The sequence below is a fragment of the Salvelinus sp. IW2-2015 genome, linkage group LG30 (assembly GCF_002910315.2).
Source record: "Salvelinus sp. IW2-2015 linkage group LG30, ASM291031v2, whole genome shotgun sequence".
Classification (NCBI taxonomy): domain Eukaryota; kingdom Metazoa; phylum Chordata; class Actinopteri; order Salmoniformes; family Salmonidae; genus Salvelinus; species Salvelinus sp. IW2-2015.
In genome coordinates, this window is record NC_036869.1 from 19,979,504 (window position 1) to 20,005,299 (window position 25,796).

The 25,796-nt window shown below is 42.1% G+C and overlaps 2 protein-coding genes across 2 annotated transcripts; one reads left to right on the forward strand and one right to left on the reverse strand.

The window, feature by feature from the left end:
- Positions 1-543: 543 nt before the first annotated feature.
- Positions 544-7,798, reverse strand: LOC111955347 (myelin-associated glycoprotein-like). The gene is made up of 9 exons (XM_023975562.2): positions 7,691-7,798; positions 6,130-6,212; positions 4,963-5,331; positions 3,873-4,184; positions 3,064-3,330; positions 2,753-2,849; positions 2,612-2,630; positions 2,216-2,302; positions 544-741 (listed from the first exon to the last, which is right to left on the reverse strand). The coding sequence occupies exons 2-9, from the start codon at positions 6,197-6,199 to the stop codon at positions 679-681; spliced, it is 1,284 nt and encodes a 427-aa protein (XP_023831330.1). The 5' UTR covers positions 6,200-6,212; positions 7,691-7,798; the 3' UTR covers positions 544-678.
- Positions 7,799-10,705: 2,907 nt separating this feature from the next.
- On the forward strand, positions 10,706-14,493 carry LOC111955352 (fMet-Leu-Phe receptor). The gene is made up of 2 exons (XM_023975570.2): positions 10,706-10,943; positions 13,318-14,493. Exon 2 carries the CDS (start codon positions 13,319-13,321, stop codon positions 14,390-14,392), a length of 1,074 nt encoding a protein of 357 aa, XP_023831338.1. The 5' UTR covers positions 10,706-10,943; position 13,318; the 3' UTR covers positions 14,393-14,493.
- Positions 14,494-25,796: the final 11,303 nt, after the last annotated feature.

Genomic DNA, 25,796 nt, shown 5'->3' on the forward strand with positions numbered 1-25,796 from the left:
ATACAACACGAAAAGAGAACATTCAAAGAACATTAAGAAAACCATCTGATTGATCCTTTGGGGAACATTGGTGCAACGTTCAGGGAACGTTTCCACAACCTTCGGGTAACATTCCCAGAATCAAAATTGGTTATCTGGGGAGGTGTCAAAAAAGTGATGTCAGATCACGCCCCGCTTTGTCATTTCCCCTCCACCGCCCACCCACTCCTCTACTTWCTTTCCTGTTCATTGATGAAGGCAAAGGAATGTGTGGAATTTCAAGAGAGAAGGCACGGTAGAATGGCATTAAGAGATTTATTCGACTGATTATGCCCATTRTAATCCTGACTGACACAAACCACAACCCCCTGCATGGTTTAACATCATCTACAGAGAAGAAGACAGAAATACACTGATGATGCTGAACCACAAACCAAAAACATTCAACTACAATTTAGTACTGCACTACATGGTCAGAAGTATGTGGACAACCCTTCAAATTAGTGGATTCGGCTTTTTCAGCCACATCTGTTGCTGACAGGTATATAAAATCGAGGCATCAGGTTAAAATATATAATATCATGTATTTTGTGACAGAAATATACAGTATGATCTGAAGAAAAATAACAAGATGAACATTTTCCATACAACAAAGTTCAAATGCAAAGGTCAAATCTGGATCTGTTTTGCCATGTRGTTTCAAGGAGCAGCTCTTTCACTTCTTCTGCCAGGGTGAGCTTCACCTCGSGCAGCCCTGGTCATCTGTCAAAGGAAGACATTGCAAATAGACACACACACATACATGCGTGCACACACATACACATTGATGATGTTTTACTTTTCTCAGTGGTGTGAAGTACTTAAGTAAAAATACTTTCAATTACTACTTAAGTAGTTTTTGGGGTATCTTTACTTTCTTTACATTTTTTACAACTTTACTTTTACTTCACTACATTCCTAAAGAAAATAATGTATTATTTACTCCATACATTTTCCCTGACACCCAAAAGTACTCGTTACATTTTGAATGCTTAACAGGACAGGAAAATGGTCCAATTCACCCACTTATCAAGAGAACATCACAGGGGTCTCATTTATAAAAATGTTCTTAGATTTATTCTTGAACTTAGTCATAAGATCATTTCCGACGGTGTGCTTACATTCGATTCATAAAAGATACTGGGCATAAAAAAACCTTGCTTACGCAGGTTCTAAGTAGCCCATTTGTAACTTACGCACCTGTGATCTATAAATCTCAAATTAACTTCAAATTGACCACACCTGAACGTGCCTTACAATCAGCGATTTCCCCTTATAGAATGCTTGCACAAATGAGGGTTTAGTCAGGAATAGCCATGGACCAAAAGAAAAAAGCAAACTTTTCGGAAGACGAGATCACGGTGATGGTAGAGGAGATTGAAGACAGGCAACACGTATTATTCGGTGGACTAAATAGGGGGCCAAAAAGGTAGCTTGGGAGTGTGTCGCCGCTGCAGTGAACCAGGTGGTGCAGCAAGACAGAACTGTGGCTGATGTGAAAAAGAAATGGTCTGACCTTAAACTACAAGGGAAAAAAGAATAGCCTGACATAAGCAGCAGGAAAATCACGTACGTCACGTCAAGTCTAGACTTTGCGTAGAGATAAGATCATTTCCACGTTAAAGTAAGGTTATATAAATAACTACTTATACATTTCTGCATAAGTCACACTTAMGATCAAAATTGATCGTAAGTCCGTTTTATAAATGGACTTACAAAACACCAGGCCCCTGGTCATCCCTACTGCCTCTGATCTGGCAGACTCACAAAACACAAATGCTCAATTTGTAAATTGTGTCGGAGTGTGCCCTTGACTATCTGTAAAAATAAAATAAAATGGTGGTGTTTGGTTTGCCTAATAGAAGTAATTTGAAATGATTTATACTTTTACTTTTGATACTTAAGTATATTTTTTGCAATTACATCTACTTTTGATACTTAAGTATATTTAAAACCAAATACTTTTAGACTTTTACTCAAGTGGTATTTTACTGGGTGACTTTCACTTTTACTTGAGTCATTTTCTATTAAGGTATCTTTACTTTCACTTAAGTATGACGATTGGTTACTTTTTCCACCACTGACTTTACTTAATACAAATGAATGCTCACACGTAAAACAGTTAGCTTAAATACCTACAAACGACAACATTGAATGTTGTTGTGTGTTTATATTGGACATTTTTCCTCGTATTCACCTGGAGTTGGTCATAGTCAGAGCTGATGCTGGCGACCGTTAGGKTAGTGTACGTGTTGTCTCCTTTCTCCGACAGCTCTAGCTGCTGCTGGAATATTGAGGAGAAATAATTGTGTTTAAACGGAGGAGTTATATCTGATCCAACAGAATATCAGTCTCAGAGGTATCAATACCATATCAAATGTAATAGGAGCATTAGTGATGCACGTTTTATACAAAACCACCGTGAATTTGGTGAAAGATTCAAGATGTGTAATAGTCATAAAGAGAATTGTTAAAGCTTTGACGTAGAAACACGTTTGTCTCTGTATCGTATCATACTGCGTCATCTACTGCCAATGCCTTCAAATTGCTCAGTTAATTAAACAGATATATATTATGAAAATGTTCCTCTTACTTTCAGTCTTCTGGACAGACTTAGGGGAGGAAAAAGGGGGAACTTGGGTTAGAACAAAGTGGATCGGAACAGTCCTTATATAAATGTTTTCTAAAAATGTATTCCTAAACTCGATGGGCATGAACATATAAACAATGATACCTTTTATATTTATACACATCCACGGTGACGGTTAGAACATAGAGCAACGCCATCACTCCACAGATGATGTAGGGGACCATCACGGAACATTGGCCACCTACAAATAATGGGAATAGAACATTGGTTTTTAAATTTAAATTTTAAAACATTTGTTGTCCATTTGTCTTGAGTGTTAACCATTTAAAATAGAGATTTAATGTTCACTTTTCAACAACGGCACTTTTCAACAAATAAAATGGCACCCTATTTCATACAGTGCACTATGAGGTCAAATGTTGTGTATTAGTCATCAAGTGAACAAAATGATTTACTTTCGAACTCCAGAGGCATGACCTTTGACCTTTGTGATCCCTTCTCATTGTGGGCCTCACAGAAGTACAGCCCGCTGTCTGCCTTGCTGACCAGGAGGACTAGTGTCTGCCCATTAGCCTTCCACGTCACCTGCCCACTGATGTCTTTATACCAGGAGTAGCGCTCCACTGGTGGGTTGGCATCACTCTGACAGGTCAGGGTCACTGCCCTCCCGTCGGGCACAGGCCCAGATGGGCTGGACAGGGCTACAGTGTTTTTAGGTGCATCTGGAAGATAGAATCGACACAGTTAAATCAACTTCCTGATGAGGTACGTGAGCTCATTTTGATCCGTGAGATTAACGGCCCGTTTCCACAAGGGAACGTTCGTCATGTGAGTGTCAACGAGCGTGCGAACGATAGAAATAGAGTGTATTGGTGTGAATGAGAGGAAAAAGAAGAAAAAAAGATGACGATTAGTGTCATTTTGAAGTCTCACAAGTGTGCTGGAAGGTTGCCATATTATTGAGAACATGATCCAGAAAGCAATATTGAGAAGGTACACATGCAGTGTATGAGGATGGGAAGAATCACTGCATAGGTATGAATAGCTAACTGGCTGCTTATTACCTGCTAATTCATGTCGTTAACCAGTATGTTTTTTTATGCCCTGTGCTCTTTGATACTGTTTAGCACTTAACAGTATCAATTATCTATCAATTAACTAATCATGTTCACAAACAGAATGAGGAGATTCCTTGGTTTCATTCTATAACTACACTACTGTTTATAGTTGTGGTCATATGGTTATGGTTGTTGTGGTCTCTCACACAGAACATTGAGGGTCAGGTTCCCCTGAGTCGTCTTGGTGGTGCCCCCTGGCTGCAGCGTGTAGCGGGCAGAACATTTGACCATCAGCCCGTGATGGAGGAGGGAGGCGGTAAAGGTAAGGGTGGAGGTCATGGTCATGAGCCCATCTATACCCTCCTGTAGCTGGCTCTCAACACTGCCACCCAGCCCGGAGGTCCAGGTCAGAGAGGGCGGGAGCGTAGGGCAGGGGGCAGAGGCAGAGCAGCTCAGTCTAACCAGCTCCCCCTCTGTGATGTTGCCAATAGGGGTTAGTTGGGGTTTGGGTGGGGTGTCTGGAGGTAATAAAGGTATGTGGGAGAGAGAGAGAGAGAATCAATAACAAGACAGAAAGAGGCCTGGGTAAAGCCCAATGACATACCGTAATGGGGCAACCAGGTTTAAACCAACTCTGCTTAGAACATCCCTCTCTTTTTCATGTTAAGCAGTGCCGGCTCCAGGCATAAGCGATATAAGCGGTCGCTTAGGGCCCCCGACCCAAAAAATAACTTTCTGTTGAGAGTTAGAATAGTAGAATACACAAAGTGCAAGGTTGAAATTTTTTTTTTTTTATTAAAAAATCCGCAGTTTTTCTCTTGTTTTGTCAGTCAATGTCAGTCACTCAATTAGCCATCTCAGCTAACAATTTTTAGATTGGTAAGTTAGTCTAGCCAGTTATCTAAAATGTTTGTAATCTTAGCCGAGCATGCAGGTGCTCAGGGGCCCTGACCTCCAGGGGGCCCCCATTGATTTTGTTGGTCACTCTCACTCAGATGTCATTAACATGGCATAAGTCATGACAAAATGTGTACAATTTCATGAAATTTGTTATAAAATTGCTCTTTGCCCCATGGCAACAATGTGTAGAACTGCTTGGTGAGAGGGCCCCTCAACCAAATCTTGCTTAGGGCAACCAAAAGGCTAGAGCCGGCCCTGGTGTTAAGTTTTTAAACCTGTGTTTGCTGTTAGTATTCACAAGAATTCAATGTAGTCCTTTTGTTAGAATGTTTAGCCCTCAATATTTGTTTTAATTGGAAACCATAAATATCTTAGATAAGGTCAAATTCAGTGTACCTGTATGACTGATATGTACTCCTGGGTAGAAAATATACTTGAGGCGATTTGTTCCAGCACATTCCAGCCTGAAGAGATATGTGTCATCATATCCTGCAGGGAAACTGTTGAAAAGGGTGGTGCAGTTCTTGCTCAACAGATTTCCCACCATCACTCCCTTTATGATGTTTTGGTCATCTGTTTTGGCTGTGCTCAATACTATATTTCCACCCCATTTGTTTTTARACCAAAGCCCAGTGGGTGTGCAGTTTTTCAAGTCAGCATCAAATGTAGCAAGGATCTCAAATGTACATGGGACCAGTAGGCAGGATCCACCAACAGCCACAATGCTTTGGGGCGTCCACAGACTCCACTGTTGGCAGAGTGCACCTGGAGAACACAGCACCATCAAGAAACACTGAACAGCAAAACCTGGACTCAGGGATACGCGTAACATAGCAAATGTTACTCTGTCTCCCTCCATTTAGTGTGACATGTTACGTTTCGTATGGTATGTATTAATTTGTGGGTGTCCATCATCCATTTTATATGATACTGTATGTTACGAATTTGCAATACGTATGACATGTTAGGAATTCCACTTTGTTGTGGCAAACGTTAGCTAGGTGGCTATGTGTGCTAGGGTGGGGTTAAGGTTAGGGTTAGGAGATATGGTTAGGTTAGGGTTAGGGGAAGGGTTAGCTAACATGCTAAGCAACTGCAAAGTAGCTAAAAAGTAGTAAATAGTTGAAAAGTTGCTAATTAGCTCAAATGCTAAAGTTGTCCTTGATGTGATTGTTCGAACCTAGACATTCGTGTTATACGCCTACCCATCCTCCCCAACCAACCTCCCTCCTTTCATTTTTGGCTAAAGTAATCTTCTGTTTTACGTAACCATACCAAACGTAACATATCATACTCATTTGAGTGTCACATATTCACATTTACTGTGTTACATTTACTCTTTGAGGCCAGGCTGAACAGCAAAACACATTTGTCTGCACACACACACACACACACACACACACGGACACACGGACACACACACACACACAAAGGTTTATCAATCTCACACACATTTGTCGAAACACCCAAGCACATATTGCAGAGATGATATCATTGTCATTAAGTCAAAGTGTGTACAAGTTAAGAGGGAAGTACAGTATGCACAATCGGGAAGAAACTGACCTTTCAACAGAAAAGTGATGAAAGCAATAAACCCCAGAAACATCTGTGATGTTGTTGAGATGCCTTCCATAGTAAGAATATACCTCAAATAAACATAGAGATAGAAAAAGTAGATCAGAATTATGGATAATCTGTACTGAACAAAAATATAAACGCAACATGCAACAATTTCAAAGATTTTACTGAGTTACAGTTCATATAAGGAAATCAGTCAATTTAAATAAATAAATGAGGCCCTAATCTACGGATTTCACATGACTGGGAATACAGATATGCATATTTTGATCACAGATTCCTTTAAAAAAGGTAGGAGCATGGATCAGAAAATACCAGTCAGTATCTGATGTGACCACCACTTGCCGCATGCAGCGTGACACATCTTTTTCGCATAAAGTTGATCAGGCTATTGATTGTGGCCTGTGGAATGTTGTCCCACTCCTCTTCAATGGCTGTGCAAAGTTGCTGGATATTGCGGGGAACTGAAACACACTGTTGTACACKTCGATCCAGAGCATCCCAAACATGCTCAATGGGTGACATGTCTGGTGAGTATGCAGGCCATGGAAGCACTGGGACATTTTCATCTAGCAGGAATAGTGTACATTATCATGCTGAAACATGAGGTGATGGCGGCGGATGAATGGCACGACGATAGGCCTCAGGATCTCGTCACGGTATCTCTGTGCATTCAAATTGACATTGATAAAATGCAATTGTGTTCGTTGTCCGTAGCTTATGCCTGCCCATACCATAACCCCCCGCCACCTTGGGGCACTCTGGTCACAACGGTGACATCAGCAAACTGCTCACCCACAAGATGCCATACACGTGGTGTGTGGTGTGAGGCCGGTTGGATGTACTCCCAAATTATCTAAAACGGCGTTGGAGGACATGCCTGCAGTCAGCATGCCATTTTCACGCTCCCTCAAACATCTGTGGCATTGTGTTGTGTGACAAAACTGCACATTTTAGAGTAGCCTTTTATTGTCCCCAGCACAAGGTGCACCTGTGTAATGGTTATGCTGTTAATCAGCTTCTTGATATGCCACATCTGTCAGGTGGATGGATTATCAATGCTCACTAACAATGATGAAAATACAATTTTGGCACAACATTTGAGAGAAATAAGCTATTTGTACATATGGAACATTTCTGGGATCTTTTATTTCAGCTCATGAAACATTGGACCATCACTTTACATGTTGCGTTTATATTTTTGTTCAGTGTTTGTACAAATAGGTAAAAATCCTGGAATGTTTAGCATTTGACTCTAAGTAGCAATTACCTATGAACACCTTAACTACTGTTTAACTGACATTCAATTGTAGCAAAAATGTAATTGTATTGTTTATCAGTACCATTTTTCCAAAACTCAATTTAAAATTTAAAGAGGTAACACATTTCCACGTCAATACAATTTCTACTTTCTCTACGATTCAAGTCTTTTTAGTGATTGTGATTCAATGTATTTGAATGAGATTTTGTGGAATTGTGTTTATTGTGTCATGCTTCCGAGATGCTTTAAATGTGTCTTTTAGATGAAATAATGAAAAGGCCTTACCTGTAACTGAGTGAAAGAGATTATGGATATTGAGATCACCGATATCTCCAAAATGGCACTGGGTGTTTAATCAAGCAAAAAGCTGTCTTTTCTTTTATATGCATTGGGAAACAAAGGAAATTGTCCTCATCACACCAAACCCTGCTTGCTCAATTCTTAACCAAGAGCAAATGTCAGAACAAAGAGGATGGTTCCTGCAGTCGATAGAACATTTACAATTGGCTGCAACGTTCTGTGGCAGGATATATCGGACTTCTTTATTGTAAAAAGGCACAACGTGATGACTTGTCACAGTCTGCCACCAGATTGCAGCATCCCCATGTAGAAGTTACCCAAAACTATCAGGGGCCAGAGGCATTCTGCAGATAGCTTTTATAAAGCTCTGTATACAATCGTGCAGTACATGCATCAATCAGTAAGACATATATTGGTCGTTTTGGAAAGTTATATACTCAAACTCTATGTTCTCAAATACCGTATCAAATCTGCAATGAAGCTAAAAGATTGACGTCGTTCATTTCGTAATCAAATTTTTAAAAACGGTGATTGAATGATCAGTTTAGATGCGTCAGTCAATTCGTCATAAGGTCATCACTTTATTATGGTGTAGTTAGTCAAGATAAAGGCTTATTCATGGTGGCATCCCAATCTCATTATGTCAACAACATATCAAATAATAATACTTTTTACATATTTTGTTGTGCTACAGCCTGAATTTAAAATGTATTCAATTGAGATTTTGTGTCTCTGGCCTGCACACAATACTGCACACAATACTGCACACAATACTGCACACAATGTCAAAGTGGAGCTACAAATTAATTAACAAAGAAAAGCTGAAATGTCTTGAGTCAATAAGTATTCAACACCTTTCTTATGGCCTAAATAAGTTCAGGAGTAAAAATGTCACATAGTAAGTTGCATGGACTCCGTGTGCAATAATAGTGTTTAACTTGTGGCCAAAAGTTTTGAGAATGACACAAATATTAACTTTCACAAAGTCTGCTGCCTCAGTTTGTATGATGGCAATTTGCATATACTCCAGAATGTTATGAAGAGTGATCAGATGAATTGCAATTAATTACAAAGTCCCTCTTTGCCATGCAAATGAACTGAATCCCCCCAAAACATTTCCACTGTATTTCAGCCCTGCCACAAAAGGACCAGCTGACGTCATGTCAGTGATTCTCTCGTTAACACAGGTGTGAGTGTTGACGAGGACAAGGCTGGAGATCACTCTGTCATGCTGATTGAGTTTCAGTAACAGACTGTAAGCTTCAAAATGAGGGTGGTGCTTGGAATCATTGTTCTTCCTCTGTCAACCATGGCTACCTGCAAGGAAACGTGTGCCGTCATCATTGCTTTGCAAAAAAGGGGCTTCAGAGGCAAGGATATTGCTGCCAGTAAGATTGCACCWAAATCAACCATTTATCGGATCATCAAGAATTTCAAGGAGAGCKGTTCAGTTGTTGTGAAGAAGGCTTCAGGGCGCCCAAGCAAGTCCAGCAAGCACCAGGACCGTCTCCTAAAGTTGATTCAGCTGGAGGATCGGGGCACCACCAGTACAGAGCTTGCTCAGGAATGGCAGCAGGCAGGTGTGAGTGCATCTGCACGCACAGTGAGGCAAAGACTTTTGGAGGATGGCCTGGTGTCAAGAACGGCAGCAAAGAAGCCACTTCTTTCCAGGAAAGACATCAGGAACAGACTGATATTCTGCAAAAGGTACAGGGATTGGACTGCTGAGGACTGGGGTAAAGTCATTTTCTCTGATGAATCCCCTTCCCGATTGTTTGGGGCATCCGGAAAAAAGCTTGTCCGGAGAAGACAAAGTGAGCGCTACCATCAGTCCTGTGTCATGCCAACAGAAAAGCATCCTGAGACCATTCACGTGTGGGGTTGCTTCTCAGCCAAGGGAGTGGGCTCACTCACAATTTTGCCTAAGAACACAGGCATGAATAAAGAAAGGTACCAACACATCCTCCGAGAGCAACTTCTCCCAACCATCCAGGAACAGTTTGTAAACGAACAATGCCTTTTCCAGCATGATGGAGCAGCTTGCCATAAGGCAAAAGTGATAACTAAGTGGCTCGGGGAACAAAACATCAATATTTTGGGTCCATGGCCAGGAAACTCCCCAGACCTTAATCCCATTGAGAACTTGTGGTCAATCCTCAAGAGGCGGGTGGACAAACAAAAACCCACAAATTCTGACAAACTCCAAGCATTGATTATGCAAGAATGGTCTGCCATCAGTCAGGATGTGGCCCAGAAGTTAATTGACAGCATGCCAGGGCGGATTGCAGAGGTCTTGAAAAAGAAGGGTCAACACTGCAAATATTGACTCTTTGCATCAACTTCATGTAATTGTCAATAAAAGCCTTTGACACATATGAAATGCTTGTAAWTATACTTCAGTATTCCATAGTAACATCTGACAAAAAATATCTAAAGACACTGAAGCAGCAAACTTTCATATTTGTGTCATTCTCAAAACTTTTGGCCACGACTGTACAATCCAGGTGTGCAAAGCTCTCAGAGACTTACCCAAGACTCACAGCTGTAACTGCTGCAGAAGGTGATTCTAACATATATTGACTCAGGGATGTGAATACTTATGCAAATTAGATATTTCTGTATTTCATATTCAATACATTTGCATATTCAATAAACTTTCTCATTATGGGGTATTGTATGTAGACGGATGAGCACAAAAAATCAATTTAATCCATTTTGAATTCAGGCTGTAACACAACAGAATGTGGGATAAGTCAAGGGGTATCAATACTTTCTGAAGGCACTGTATATATGTGAGAACATTGCTGTAGATTTTGGGGGCATTCACCTCCTTCTGTGTGTTTCTTTTGGCTGAACATAGAGAATACGGGCAGGAAGTGGACTCCAGTTGAAGAGGGAAGAGCATCTCATGACCGAGTAAGGCATGGCCAGTAGTCCCCACCCCCTTCCAACTCCTGCCTCTTAGAGAGAGAGAGAGAGAGAGAGAGAGAGTTCATAGAACTCATGTCTTTTCTGTGGCCACGCAAATGGCACAGTGACATGGGGTTTGAGCCCACATCCTTTAGACTCGCTTGCACAGACACACTGATGCACACAGAGAGGACAGTGAGGATTGTAGTGACACAGAGACACAACGATCTGCACAGACACACAGCATAGAACTATGCACCTCCACACTCTGTTCAACCATTGAAGCTGAAGTACTGGTCAGCTACTACTGGAGCATCTCAACTCATAGGTAAGCATTATCAGTATGAATAACAACCGTACACAGCATTTTGTGGCTTTACTTTTCATTTCGTTTCTTAAATCCCTTCATTTGGATAGTTTCAAGTACAGGAGAGAACATTCTGTAGATGTTCTATCAACAGACGACTGGTTTGATTCAGTTAGAGACAACGTAAACTCTTTTGACATGCAGCAACTCTGTCTTCCGACTAGCTATACTATACTCAAGCTGTACACGTACAGTAGGAGCATGCTATAGCCTATTCTGGACAAATGATGAGATTCTGTGTATAGTTAGCTGAATATATACAGATCGTCTGTCAGGGACTATCCAAAGAAGATGTTACCCTTTATCTGTGTCCATTGCTTGCCATTACCATATCACCACACGTCAGCTCAAATTGAGTTGCCAACAAGATGATTAATGATTGAATCTACATTACTACTGTAGATTCAAATATGACATTGAGGTGGAAGGGGGGGACCCAGCAAATTACACCCTGTAATTGAGTAAAGTCTAGGCTAGATATGGCAGGTTTGTTTCGCAGCATTTATTTAAACTTCATTGAAAACAAAGTCTCTTCGGTGTTTACGAGCCGAGGGGCAAACAGCATTTAATCGTGTAGGCAAGCATACATACTGTAGCAGTGACACAAGCAGTGCCATAAACTAGGAGGTGTAGTAAAATGACTAAATGCTCAAAATGTATACACTGTAGTCCAGAATGTATACACTGTAGTCCAGAATGTATACACTGTAGTCCAGAAGGGATACACTGTAGTCCAGAATGTATACACTGTAGTCCAGAATGTATACACTGTAGTCCAGAATGTATACACTGTAGTCCAGAACAATCAGTCCACTGTGCTAGTCCCGTTGATCATGAAGTCACCAGTACATACAGTATGTCAGTGAATCTATCAGTAACACATAGCTGTTAATCTTGACAATAAAGAAATTCAAACAGAAATAGTATCTCACGTCTGTCAACGACAGTGCTTCGGATGAATGATCGGATTTGACTTTGTAAGGTGTATTTCCATGAATGGAATACATCCTCAAACTGATAAAGGACAACCAATGAATGTAGTCTGTCAATATTGACTTTGAACGTGTGCCGGGAGTCAGCTTCATGGCAATGGAAGTATTTAGGGGAATGCAAATCGTATTGGCGTCATATCAAAGAAGCCTCTAAAAAAAGCACAACCACAAAACCGTCCAAGAGGTGGAGTGAGTTCTTGGCTCAGGTCCTAATAACGCGTTCCTAATAATCGTGCTCCTAAGTAAACCCCATCAGGTATATGGACCGGAAGCTTATTGGTTGCCAGACAACAGGTATATGTTTGTTTTACTGTTGGCTCACTGATGGGAATGGGTACATGGCACAGGATACTGTGCCCTAATATACTACCCCAGGCCATAGCCGCAAGATGTTTTGACTAGGGGGTGCTGACTGCGGATTACCATCTCACCACCAGAGGGTGCTGTAACACCCCCAGCAACCTACTTCCCGCAGCTATGACCCAGGTATCTCTGGTCGGACTCTTAATGAGAGGGTACCTGGGCAAGAGACTGGTCACATCAGTCATAAGACAAAACCATTATATGGTTCCTGTCTATGAATGCCTCTGGAAAGGAAATGGAGATACTGTATGCAACGAGGAACAGGACAGCAATCGTGTTCTTACAAGTTCCTTGTTGGACTGATATGTTTTAGGTGGAATGCAGACGGTATGTCAGTATCCGATTAATAGCATAGAATGTGGGTGTGCACCACAGGAGGTTGGTGGCACCTTAGTTGAGGAGGACTGACTCGTGGTAATGGCTGGAGCGGAATTAGTGGAATGGTATCAAATACATCAAACACATGTTTTAAACCATTCCATTAACTCCGTTCCGGCCATTATTATGAGCCGTCCTCCCCTCAGCAGCCTCCACTGGTGTGCACGTTGGAAAAAGCAACAACAACAAAAAAGTACAACTGTGAGTAGTTCACAGTTCCAGACCTCCGCCACATACTCACACAAATACACACACACAAATACACACACACATTCCCAGACATAGACACAGAATGACTCAGACTGTCATGGACAGATCACATCATGCCCGGCACACAAGGTCCCATCTGAAGATTCAGAATACTTCCTAAAAAGCTAAAGATATTTTAATCTTAAAGTCAAGAATTTATAGAGTTCTGTCCATTTGTGACTATGAGTCCTCTTCCTGATAATAACAACTGACTGGCTACTGGCTGGACAAAGTTCAAAATCATTAGAGGAAAAAGTGTTACACTTTATGACTCATCTAGAGGAAAGCCATTAAGTGGTAATGTATAAGGAAGTCATTCTGTATATTCACACCCTTCTCGCCCTTTTTAACAGAATGACATCCAACGCCACGCTTCCATTCGTCCTCCTTGCCTCAGCCGGCCGAGATGACAAAGCCACCGTGGTGGACATTGACGCCATCATGGACAACTTCATCATTGTCCTCTACACGCTGACCATTGTCCTGGGCACCACGGGCAACTCTGTGGTCATCTGGGTGGCGGGCTTCAAGCTCAAGCCCACCGTCACCAACGTGTGGCTGGTCAACCTGGCCGTGGCCGACCTCATCTTCTGCCTGAGCCGTGTGCTCTCGCTGACCAAGAAGCTCTTCTTCGACTACTGGCCGTTCGGCATCTTCCTGTGCAAGTTCAACGGATTCTTCAAGTACACCAACATGTTCTGCAGCGTGTTCCTGCTCGCCGTCATCAGCATGGACCGGGCACTGTGCGTCTGGCACCCCGTCTTTACCAAACGCCGCCGGACACTCTGCGCCGCCCGCCTGATGAGCACCGGCGTGTGGGCGGTGGCGGCCATTTTGAGTGCCCCCTACTTTGCCTACCGCCAGGTCTACCTGGGCAAGAACAACCTGAGCAAGTGCTCGCTGGAGGTCAAGGAGCCAATGGAAGGCGACAACAGCGCTAAGCTAGCGCTCTACTCCATCCGCTTCCTCTGCGGTTTCCTGCTTCCTTTTCTCATCATCCTCTGCTGCTACGTCCTGGCAGGGCTGGGCATCCGACGCACCCGCCTGTCGGGCAAGTCGCGTCCCCTTCGTATCCTGGCATCGCTGGTCTGTGCCTTCTTCCTGTGCTGGGCGCCCTACCACTGCCTCCTACTGGCCAAAATGATGTACAGCAAGAGTACCATGGTGAAGGTGGGGCTGACAGTGGCCAAAGGCTTTGCTTACTTCAACAGTTGTGTGAACCCGCTGCTGTACTTCTGTATGGGGTTGGACATGAGAGGTTCAAGGTTCAGGCAGAGCATAGCGGGGGTGTACCAGAGAGCACTAGCTGATGACAGGGATGGTCGGTCCACGCATTCCAACGAGCGCACAGTGGATGATAGTTCTGGCCCTGCGTCACGACCTGTAATGGTGACCGGTCAGTCTCGGGTGAAGGTGGCCAACTTCTGAGGGAAGTCACATTTGGTATGAGGAGGGGTTTCAGTCCTTATTCATTTACAGGCTACTTAACACTGAATAGCTGAATAGCTTGTGTAGACAAAAACATATATATATTTTTGATCAGTTCAAACCGTTCACATTCCATTGACTTTGTTGTAGCTAGCTAAGAGAGGCGGAAGCAAGACCACAGGGGATACATAGAGACTGTGAATGTATGTAAATGACTCAATAAATAATTCTCACAATTTCAAAGTGTTAAGTGCTAATGTTTTGATGTATGTGATGAAAATCACAGAAAGAAAGTGGAACTGTGCCTAGAAAATAGACAATAACATAACAGGAGGAAGTGACACAACTTTTGGGGGAAGTCATAAATGACTTCAGTCATGCTATTTCTACTAAAAGTCAACTTCAGGTCTCAACAGGGGAAAAACTTTTATTTCCATTTTAGCGTTTCCATTTAGAATCATTGTCTTCCACAGGACAGCATCCTTATGTGCCATTGGTGAATTTTACATATCGGTGACACCTCATTCACTCTCATTGATGATTCGGAAAGGGGGAAATTAAAGATTTGAGAGAAAATAGAAAGAAAGGGAGAGGGAAGTCAGAAACAGAGGATGTAATCTGGACAGCTGGACTTGAGGAAGTGTGGTGGTCGCTTGTTTCTCTTTTAGTCACCACATTGTTCCTCAGAGTTAAACTGTTTCGATCATGTCTCAGTCGTATGACTCGTCTCTCAGTAGTCTGACTGGCCTCTCCTTCAGACTAACTGTGTCAGTGGTGAACACAGTGGCTCAGCTTAAGCTCTGTGGTTGACAGTTTAAAGAGGATGGTTAATTAATTTGCAGTGACAAACACCACACTCACACAATTCAATTCACRCTAGTTATTCAATGTATCTCTTCTGAAATTCAATCTCTCTGCTTATTCAGAACTCTTGTGCTGAAAGAAAAAGTATRTAAGAGAGACAGTCCAGCTAAAGTCTAAAGTCTATCTAAAGTCTATCTAAATAAGAATCAGAACTGTTTTCCTGTCTTGTCTGAAACGGTGTAGCTAGCTACATCATGTCCTCTGTCGTTCATGAAAGGCCCAAAGGTCCAGGATGCAGATAAACAGCAATCTCATTTAAGGACCATATAGATAGCAAACGAGTAGGGAGGATATTTTCAATGTATATTATTATACAAAAGAATAATTCTAGCAACCAATACGATGTTATATGGGGGATACAACCGTCCCAGCTCTACAGATTTTGCTACGAAGAGGCAGAACCATTAGATCATTTGTCTTGGTACTGCCCATATGTAGCTTGTTTTTGGTCGCAGGTTCAGGAATGGCTAAAAAACTGCAAGTTTTACTTGGAGCTAACTCTGCAAACAGCACTGCTGGGTGATTTCAAAAGTCAGAGTCAATAGATCAATAATATTAAAACACTATTAGCAAAAATGTTTATCTTTAATTTACAATCTGTAGAAACTAYGAGAATAGAAAGGTTCAGAACTTTTGTGAAACATCACAGCACAGAGGAAAAATATATGGCAGCTAGAAATCAAAACTGAATGGTCTTCAGAGATAGATGGGAGGGGTTGAGTGAAACAGATAACTAATGTAAGATATAATGTCTGTAAAATGTATATAGTATGTATAAGCTGAAAGTAGAAGCCTAAGTATTGTTGTCCGTTAGTTTACTCCAATTATGGGAGGGGTGACAGGGTTAGGGGAAAATAATAAAGAAGGAAAATATATAAAAATATATACTATATATACATATTTAAAATAATATACAGTACCAGTCAATAGTTTGKACACACCTACTCATTCAAGGGTTTTTCTTTATTTTTACTATTTTCTACATTGTAGAATAATAGTGAAGACATCAAAACTATGTACTACCCAAAAAAGTGTTAAACAAATCAAAACGTATTTTATAATTGAGAATCTTCAAAGCGCCCACCTTCTGCCTTGATGACAGCTTTGCACACTCTTGGCATTCTCTCAACCAGCTTCATGAGGAATGCTTTTCCAACAGTCTTGAACGAGTTCCCACATGTGCTGAGCACTTTTTGGTTGCTTTTCCATCACTCTGCGGTCCAACTCATCCCAAACTGTCACAGATCCCTCCGGAACTTTCATTACGCAAACCTGGCACCTATTCCCAGTGATTAGTAATTGTGTAAGTGTGCCCTTGGTTTACCAGTGTCCTGTCGATTATTGTTATAATGTTCGTTGGTCGTGTGAGTACCTGTGCTGTGTGTTTTGGCATTCGTGCCATTGTGGATTGCGCAGATGATTACGGGTCTCGTCCCATGTGTTAATCATTGTGCGCGTGTGTTATTTATTCAAGGTACTCCTCACTCTTTTTTCTGGGTTTCAACCCTGTGTTTTGTATACGTGTTTGTTTGGTCTTCGTCACCGTGCCTGTACACGGCACGCTGTAATTTAGGTATAATAAAAAACTCTATTACGCATTCCTGCGCATATCTCGCGATCCCTTATACCAGCGTGACACAAACCATCTCAATTGGGTTGAGGTCGGGTGATTGTGAAGGCCAGGTCATCTGATGCAGCACATCACTCTTCTTCTTGGTCAAATAGCCCTTACACAGCCTGGAGGTGTGTTTTGGGTCATTGTCCTGTTGAAAAACAAATGATAGTCCCACTAAGACCAAACCAGATGGGATGGTGTATCGCTGGAGAATGCTGTGGTTGCCATGCTGGTTAAGTGTGCCTTGAATTCTAAATAAATCACTGATAGTGTCACCAGCAAAGCACCCCCACACCATCAGACCTCCTCCTCCATTCTTCACGGCGGGAACCACACATGCAGAGATCATCCTTTCACCTACTTTGCGGATCACAAATACACGGTGGTTGGAACCAAAAATCGCACATTTGGACTCATCAGTCCAAAGGACAGATTTCCACCAGTCTAATATCCATTGTTCTTGTTTCTTGGCCCAAGCAAGAAACAGGCCTAATTCACACAGTCTCCTCTGAACAATTGATGTTGAGATGTGTCTGTTACTTGAACTCTGTGAAGCATTTATTTGGACTGCAATCTGAGGTGCAGTTAACTCTAATGAATGTATCCTCTGCAGCAGGGGTAATTCTGGGTCTTCCTGTCCTGTGGCGGTCCTCATGAGAGCCAGTTTCATCATAGCTCTTGATGGTTTTTGCGACTGCACTTGAAGAAACTTTCAGAGTTCTTGAAATTTTCCAGATTGACTGACCTTCATGTCTTAAAGTAATGATGGACTGTCATTTCTCTTTGATTATTTGAGCTGTTCTTGCCATAATACTGACTTGGTCTTTTACCAAATAGTGATATCTTCTGTATACCACCCCTACCTAGTCACAACACAACTGATGGCCTCAAATGCATTAAGAAGAAAATAAATTCCACAAATTAACTTTTAAGAAGGCACACCTGTTAATTGAAATGCATTCCAGGTGACTACCTCATGAAGCTGGTTGAGATAATGCCTAGAGTGTGCAAAGCTGTCATCAATGCAAAGGGTGGCTACTTTGAAGAATCTGAAATATAAAATATATTTTGATTTGTTTAACACTTTTTTGGTTACTACATGATTCCATGTGTGTTATTTCGTAGTTGTGATGTCTTCACTATTTTTCTACAATGTAGAAAATAGTAAAAATAAAGAAAACCCTGGAATGAGTAGGTGTGTCCAAACTTTTTACTGGTACTGTATATATTTTAAAAAATATATAGTGGGGCAAAAAAGTATTTAGTCAACCACCAATTGTGCAAGTTCTCCCACTTAAAAAGATGAGAGAGGCCTGTAATTTTCATCATAGGTACACTTCAACTATGACAGACAAAATGAGAAAAATAATCCAGAAAATCACATTGTATGGATTTTTAATGAATTTATTTGCTAATTATGGTGGAAAATAAGTATTTGGTCAATAAACAAAGTTTCTCAATACTTTGTTATATACCTTTGTTGGCAATGACAGAGGTCAAACGTTTTCTGTAAGTCTTCACAAGGCTTTCACACACCTGTTGCTGGTATTTTGGCCCATTCCTCCATGCACATCTCCTCTAGAGCAGTGATGTTTTGGGGCTGTTGCTGGGCAACACAGACTTTCAACTCCCCTCAAAGATTTTCTATGGGGTTGAGATCTGGAGACTGGCTAGGCCACTCCAGGACCTTGAAATGCTTCTTACGAAGCCACTCCTTCGTTGCCCGGGCGGTGTGTTTGGGATCATGTCATGCTGAAAGACCCAGCCACGTTTCATTCTCAATGCCCTTGCTGATGGAAGGAGGTTTTCACTCAAAATCTCACGATACATGGCCCCATTCATTCTTTCCTTTACACGGATCAGTCGTCCTGGTCCCTTTGCAGAAAAACAGCCCAAAGCATGATGTTTCCACCCCCATGCTTTACAGTAGGTATGGTGTTCTTTGGATGCAACTCAGCATTCTTTGTCCTCCAAACACGACGAGTTGAGTTTTTTACCAAAAAGTTATATTTTGGTTTCATCTGACCATATGACATTCTCCCAATCTTCTTCTGGATCATCCAAATGCTCTCTAGCAAACTTCAGACGAGCCTGGACATGTACTGGCTTAAGCAGGGGGACACGTCTGGCACTGCAGGATTTGAGTCCCTGGCGGCATAGGTGTGTTACTGATGGTAGGCTTTGTTACTTTGGTCCAGCTCTCTGCAGGTCATTCACTAGGTCCCCCCGTGTGGTTCTGGGATTTTTGCTCACGTTCTTGTGATCATTTTGACCCCGCGGGGTGAGATCTTGCGTGGAGCCCCAGATCGAGGGAGATTATCAGTGGTCTTGTATGTCTTCCATTTCCTAATAATTGCTCCCACAGTTGATTTCTTCAAACCAAGCTGCTTACCTATTGCAGATTCAGTCTTCCCAGCCTGGTGCAGGTCTACAATTTTGTTTCTGGTGTCCTTTGACAGCTCTTTGGTCTTGGCCATAGTGGAGTTTGGAGTGTGACTGTTGAGGTTGTGGACAGGTGTCTTTTATACTGATAACAAGTTCAAACAGGTGCCATTAATACAGGTAACGAGTGGAGGACAGAGGAGCCTCTTAAAGAAGAAGTTACAGGTCTGTGAGAGCCAGAAATCTTGCTTGTTTGTAGGTGACCAAATACTTATTTTCCACCATAATTTGCAAATAAATTCATTAAAAATCCTACAATGTGATTTTCTGGATTTTTTTTTCTCATTTTGTCTGTCATAGTTGAAGTGTACCTATGATGAAAATTACAGGCCTCTCTCATCTTTTTAAGTGGGAGAACTTGACATTGGTGGCTGACTAAATACTTTTTTTGCCCCACTGTATATGCTGACTCCGCCCCCACTACTCCTAGAAGTCGTAACAGTATGCAATATTAAAGCTGATCTACCCCTTTAAAAAATGACGCTCTTCCCCCTGTATCATCATTGCTCGGCATCATTGTAATATCTTCTTCATCTGATGAACAGGATAGATGGACCAAAACGCAGCGTGGTAAGTGTCCATGTTAATTTATTATAACTGAACGAAATAACAAAATAACAAAGTGAAAACAACGAAAATCGAACAGTCCTGAAAGGTGAAACAACACAAAACAGAAACAACTACCCACAAACCACAGGTTTGGGAAAAGGCTACCTAAGTATGGTTCTCAATCAGAGACAACGATAGACAGCTGCCTCTGATTGGGAACCATACCAGGCCAAACACATAGAAAAAAAACATAGAATGCCCACCCCAACTCACGCCCTGACCAAACCAAAATAGAGACATAAAAAAGGAACTAAGGTCAGGGCGTGACAATCGTTGCTTTTTGTAACATATGTCAAAGGTTAAAATGTCCAATGCAAAAAACTAATAATTGTTTGACTATTTTGAATAGTGTAACTGGTGATACGTTAAACATTGTGATATCTTTTTTGGTGATTTTATCTTTTCAATGTATTACACAATGTAAAAGACTTGTCTAAATCAATAAGTGTGTAAAGCAATTTGACCAGTTGCCATTGTCAAGAATGTACCATGTAAACGGATATCACATTTTTTTCAACCAACACTGTTGACCTATACTACTGTCTGTCTGAGTCATTTGATTCGTCATGAGTCAAAAGCGTAAAGGTCTTGAATTGAGCAACAAGTGAAATAATAAAATGGGTTGAAGGGGTTGAAGGGGGAAGGGTGCTACTGTGCATGGAATTACACAAGTTATGTTTTTCTTTGCTACTATTTCAGCGATACACATCCGTCACAGTTGTTTTGTCACTGATCATCATGATTATATTCTCTAGATAATGATTCTCACACCAGCCAAGGAATCAGCATTGCTTAGACACTGTGTCCTGACACTTTTAGATTCAAGGCTAGATTCAATCAGATTCGCGCTAGCTGACTTATTTTGAAGGTGTCGGAGGTGGAATTATACAACCACATTTTTTAAAAACCAACAAGGGGAAGTAACAGATAGCAGAAATACACTGAAAATAATTGTGAACGGAAACATGGCCTCTGTGATCCTATCGTTGACCTTGTGATGTACCAGGGGTGATGGTGTAAGTGTTGTTGGGGGGTGGAGTGATGGAGGTGGGGTTGGAGCACTAGTTCAGCAGTAGTGCTGCTGGTTGACTAGTGGTGTGGGGGCTGTGCTTTGGCAAAGTGGGTGGGGTTATATCCTGCCTGTTTGGCCCTGTCTGGGGGTATCATCGGATGGGGCCACAGTGTCTCCCGACCCCTCCTGTCTCAGCCTCCAGTATTTATGCTGCAGTAGTTTATGTGTCGGGGGGCTAGGGTCAGTCTGTTATATCTGGAGTATTTCTCCTGTCTTATCCGGTGTCCTGTGTGAATTTAAGTATGCTCTCTCTAATTCTCTCTTTCTCTCTTTCTTTCTTTCTCTCTCTCTCTCGGGGGACCTGAGCCCTAGGACCATGCCTCAGGACTATCTGGCATGATGACACCTTGTTGTCCCCAGTCCACCTGGCTGTGCTGCTGCTCCAGTTTCAACTGTTCTGCCTGCGGCTATGGAACCCTGACCTGTTCACTGTGATTACTATTATTTGACCATGCCGGCCAAACCCTCCCTAACCCGGACGACGCTAGGCCAATTTTGCGTCGCCCCACGGACCTCCCGGTCGCGGCCGGCTGCGACAGAGCCTGGGCGCGAACCCAGAGACTCTGGTGGCACAGCTAGCGCTGCGATGCAGTGCCCTAGACCACTGCGCCACCCGGGAGGCCCTTATATAAATCAATTTGATTTGATTTGATTTAGTGAAATTGTGAAAGAGACCGGCTGATACAAAACCTCAAAGCAGAAGTGGATATCAGCCCAAAATAAATGTTTTTCTTCATTTATTTTATGTCAAACTTCCATCAGGAAGGGTTTGAGTCTATTTCATTTTAATTAAAGATAGGTCTGGGTTCAATCCGTATCGCGGAAGTATGACGGAAGATCCGCATTTAAATGTAAAGGTCATTTAGAATTGAGCCAAGATATACAGCGTTTACTGTGAATGCAGACTCCACGAACAGTGCCTTTAAATTACAATTGAGCTATACGCGGATCTTCCACGATATGGATGTTTACACATTACAACACAGTGCCCTATTACTTTGTATTTATTCCTGTAATTACAGTGTAACAAGTATAGTCATAACTCATTATTAGACTGTACCGAACTGTATTTAAGGTTAGGGCGAGGGTTGGAGTTGAGCCGGGGTGTGGACATGAAACTAGGGTTAGGGTTGAACAAAACAAAAAGCACATTGGGGTCTATATACTCTCTCTCACGCACTCTCTCTTTCACACAAACACGGTCAGACACACACAGCAGGCAGCTCTCGCATGCTTCCTCTTTCCTTTAAGGTTAAGAATGTGAGATTAGACAAGTCATCAACTAAACTATATCTTCTTCCATGCATGTCTAAGACAGTGGCGTGTATTCATGGATGCCAAAGGAAGCCAGACTTCCCCAAATATTCTATCAATAAAAAAACACAAAATATACAATTATTTGTATTTTTCGTCTCTGTGTATTCATAATTTTCTGTCAAATCGCAAGTGGCTGAATCTCACCGGAGAAATCATCARAGCAAGGGAAACAGCGCCCCTCTGTCTCAGTATGTGTAGCCCATGTGTCTGGAACAAAAGAGTATGACATGTTGCCACAGTATTTGATTGATTTTAAAATTTTCCCAAAAATGTATTTCACCTTTATTTAACCAGGTAGGCTAGTTGAGAACAAGTTCTCATTTACAACTGCGACCTGGCCAAGATAAAGCAAAGCAGTGCGACACAAACAACAACACAGAGTTACACATGGAATAAACAAAAATACAGTCAATAACACAATAGAAAAAGTCTATATTCAGTGTGTGCAAATGAGGTAAGATAAGGGAGGTAAGGCAATAAATAGGCCATAGTGGCGAAATGATTACAATTTAGCAATTAAACACTGGAGTGATAGATGTGCAGAAGATGAATGTGCAAGTAGAGATACTGGGGTGCAAAGGAGCAAAGAAACAATTTAAAAAAGAATAAAATATATCAGTATGAGTGTCACGCCCTGACCGTAGAGATCCTTTTTATGTCTCTATTTTGGTTGGTCAGGGCGTGAGTTTGGGTGGGCATTCTATGTCTGGTGTTCTATGTTGTCCTTGTTTTGTATTTCTGTGTGTTTGGCCTGGTATGGTTCTCAATCAGAGGCAGCTGTCTATCGTTGTCTCTGATTGAGAATCATACTTAGGTAGCCCGTTCCCACGGGGGGTGGTTGTTTTCTGTTTAGTGTATGTCACCTTGCAGAACTGTTCGTTTATCGTTTTTGTTGTTTTGTTTTAGTATTCGTATTCATTAAAAGGAATTATGAATACTTATCACGCTGCACCTTGGGCTTCTCCTTCTCCTCTATACGACGATCGTTACAATGAGGATGAGGTAGTTGGATGGGCCATTTACAGATGGGCTATGTACAGGTGCAGTGATCTGTGAGCTGCTCTGACAGCTGGTGCTTAAATTTAGCGAGGGAGATATGAGTCTCCAGCTTCAGTGATTTTTGCAATTCGTTCCAGTCATTGGCAGCAGAGAACTGGAAGGAAAGGCAGCCAAACGAGGAATTGGCTTTGGGGGTGACCAGTGAAATATTCCCACTGGGGCGCGTGCTACGGGTGGGTGCTGCTATGGTGACCAGTGAGCTGAGATAAGGCAGGGCATTACCTAGCACAGACTTATAGATGACCTGGAGCCAGTGGGTTTGGCGACGAATATGGAGCGAGGGCCAGTCAACGAGACCATACAGGTCGCAGTAGTGGGTAGTATGATTGATGCCAGCAAGCATTTGACTTCCCTTGCTAAACATTTTTCTAAAAGAATTATAACGAATTAGCCAATCAGTGTAGAGCTGAGCTCAGCTGTGGGTTGTCCTGACGCAGAAAAACGCTCGCAAGGGAGGCCAGTTTTGATTTGGCTTCACACCAAWTAAATCACATCCTATGCAAAACGTAATTGTCAGAAAAAACATGTCTGTTTCTGGTCTGCTTGTGTTGTTGTCCTGCAGTAGCTAGCTTGCTAAATCAGACCTTTCCTAAGCCATGGACGGAGATGTGGATTTGGACTTGTGGTTTTGACTTACAGCGCATTCGGAAGGTATTCAGACCCCTTGACTTTTTCCAAATTATGTTACTTTACAGCCTTTTTCTAAAATGGATTAAATAGTTTTTGTTCCTCGTCAATCTACACACAACAGCCCATAATGACAAAGTAAAAACAGGTTTTGAGAAATGTTTGCAAACGTATAAAGAAACAACAACTGAAATATCACATTTACATAAGAAGTAAGACCCTTTACTCAGTACTTTGTTGAAGCACCTTTGGCAGCAATTACATACTCAAGTCTTATTGGGTATGATGCTACAAGCTTGGCACACCTGTATTTGGGGAGTTTCTCCCATTCTTCTCTGCAGATCTGCTCAAGCTCTGTCAGGTTGCATGCGGAGCGTCGCTGCAAAGCTATTTTCAGGTCTCTCCAGAGATGTTCGATCGGGTTCAAGGTCGGGCTCTGCTGGGCTACTCAAGGACAGGTTGTGTGCTTAGGGTCGTTGTCCTGTTGGAAGGTGAGGTCCTTTTCATTAAGGATCTCTCTGTACTTTGCTCCGTTCATCTTTCCCTCAATCCTGACTAGTCTCCCAGTCCCTGCCGCTGAAAAACATCCCCACAGCATGATGCTGACACCACCATGCATCACCATAGGAATGGTGCCAGGTTTCCTCCAGACATGGCGCTTGGCATTCAGGCCAAAGAGTTCAATCTTGGTTTCATCAGACCAGAGATTCTTGTTTCTCATAATCTGAGAGTCCTTTAGGTGCCTTTTGGCAAACTCCAAGCAGGCTGTCATGTGATTGGTGGAGTGCTGCAGAGATAGTTACCTACCCTACCTCTGAGGAAGTACAGTTCCCGCTCAGCCCAGTCAAAACTGTTCGCTGCTCTGGCACCCCAATGGTGGAACAAACTCCCTCACGACGCCAGGTCAGCGGAGTCAATCACCACCTTCCGGAGACACCTGAAACCCCACCTCTTTAAGGAATACCTAGGATAGGATAAAGTAATCCTTCTAACCCCCCCCCCCTTAAAAGAGTTAGATGCACTATTGTAAAGTGGTTGTTCCACTGGATATCATAAGGTGAATGCACCAATTTGTAAGTCGCTCTGGATAAGAGCGTCTGCTAAATGACTTAAATGTAAATGTAAATAGTTTTCCTTATGGAAGGTTCTCCAATCTCCACAGAGGAACTCTGGAGCTCTGTCAGGGTGACCATCAGGTTCTTGGTCACATCCCTGACCAAGGCCCTTCTCCCCCGATTGCTCAGTTTGGCCGGGCGGCCAGTCTTGGTGGTTCCAAACTTCTTCCATTTAAGAATGATGGAGGCCACTGTGTTCTTGGGGACCTTCAATGCTGCAGACATTTTTTGGTACCCTTCCCCAGTTCTGTGCCTCGACACAATCCTGTCTCTGAGCTCAACGGACAATTCCTTCTACCTCATGGCTTGGTTGTCAACTGTGGGAGCTTATATATGCAGGTGTGTGCCATTCCAAATCATGTCCAATCAATTGAATTTACCACAGGTAGACTCCAATCAAGTTGTAGAAACATCTCAAGGATGATCAATGGAAACAGGATGCACCTGAGCGCAATTTCGAATCTCATAATAAATTGCCTGAGTACTTATGTAAATATGGTATTTCAGTTTACATTTTTTGTATAAATGTGCAAACATTTATAAAAATCTGTTTTCGCTTTGTCATTATGGGGTATTGTGTGCAGATTGTATATAATTTATAATTTATAATATCAATTTTAGAATAAGGCTGTAATGTAACAAAATGTGGAAAAAGTCCATGGGTCTGAATACTTTCCGAATGCA

What these genes read in the sequence shown, in the direction of transcription:
- LOC111955352 (XM_023975570.2), top strand. Translation starts at nt 13,319, where the DNA reads ATGACATCCAACGCCACGCTTCCATTCGTCCTCCTTGCCTCAGCCGGC.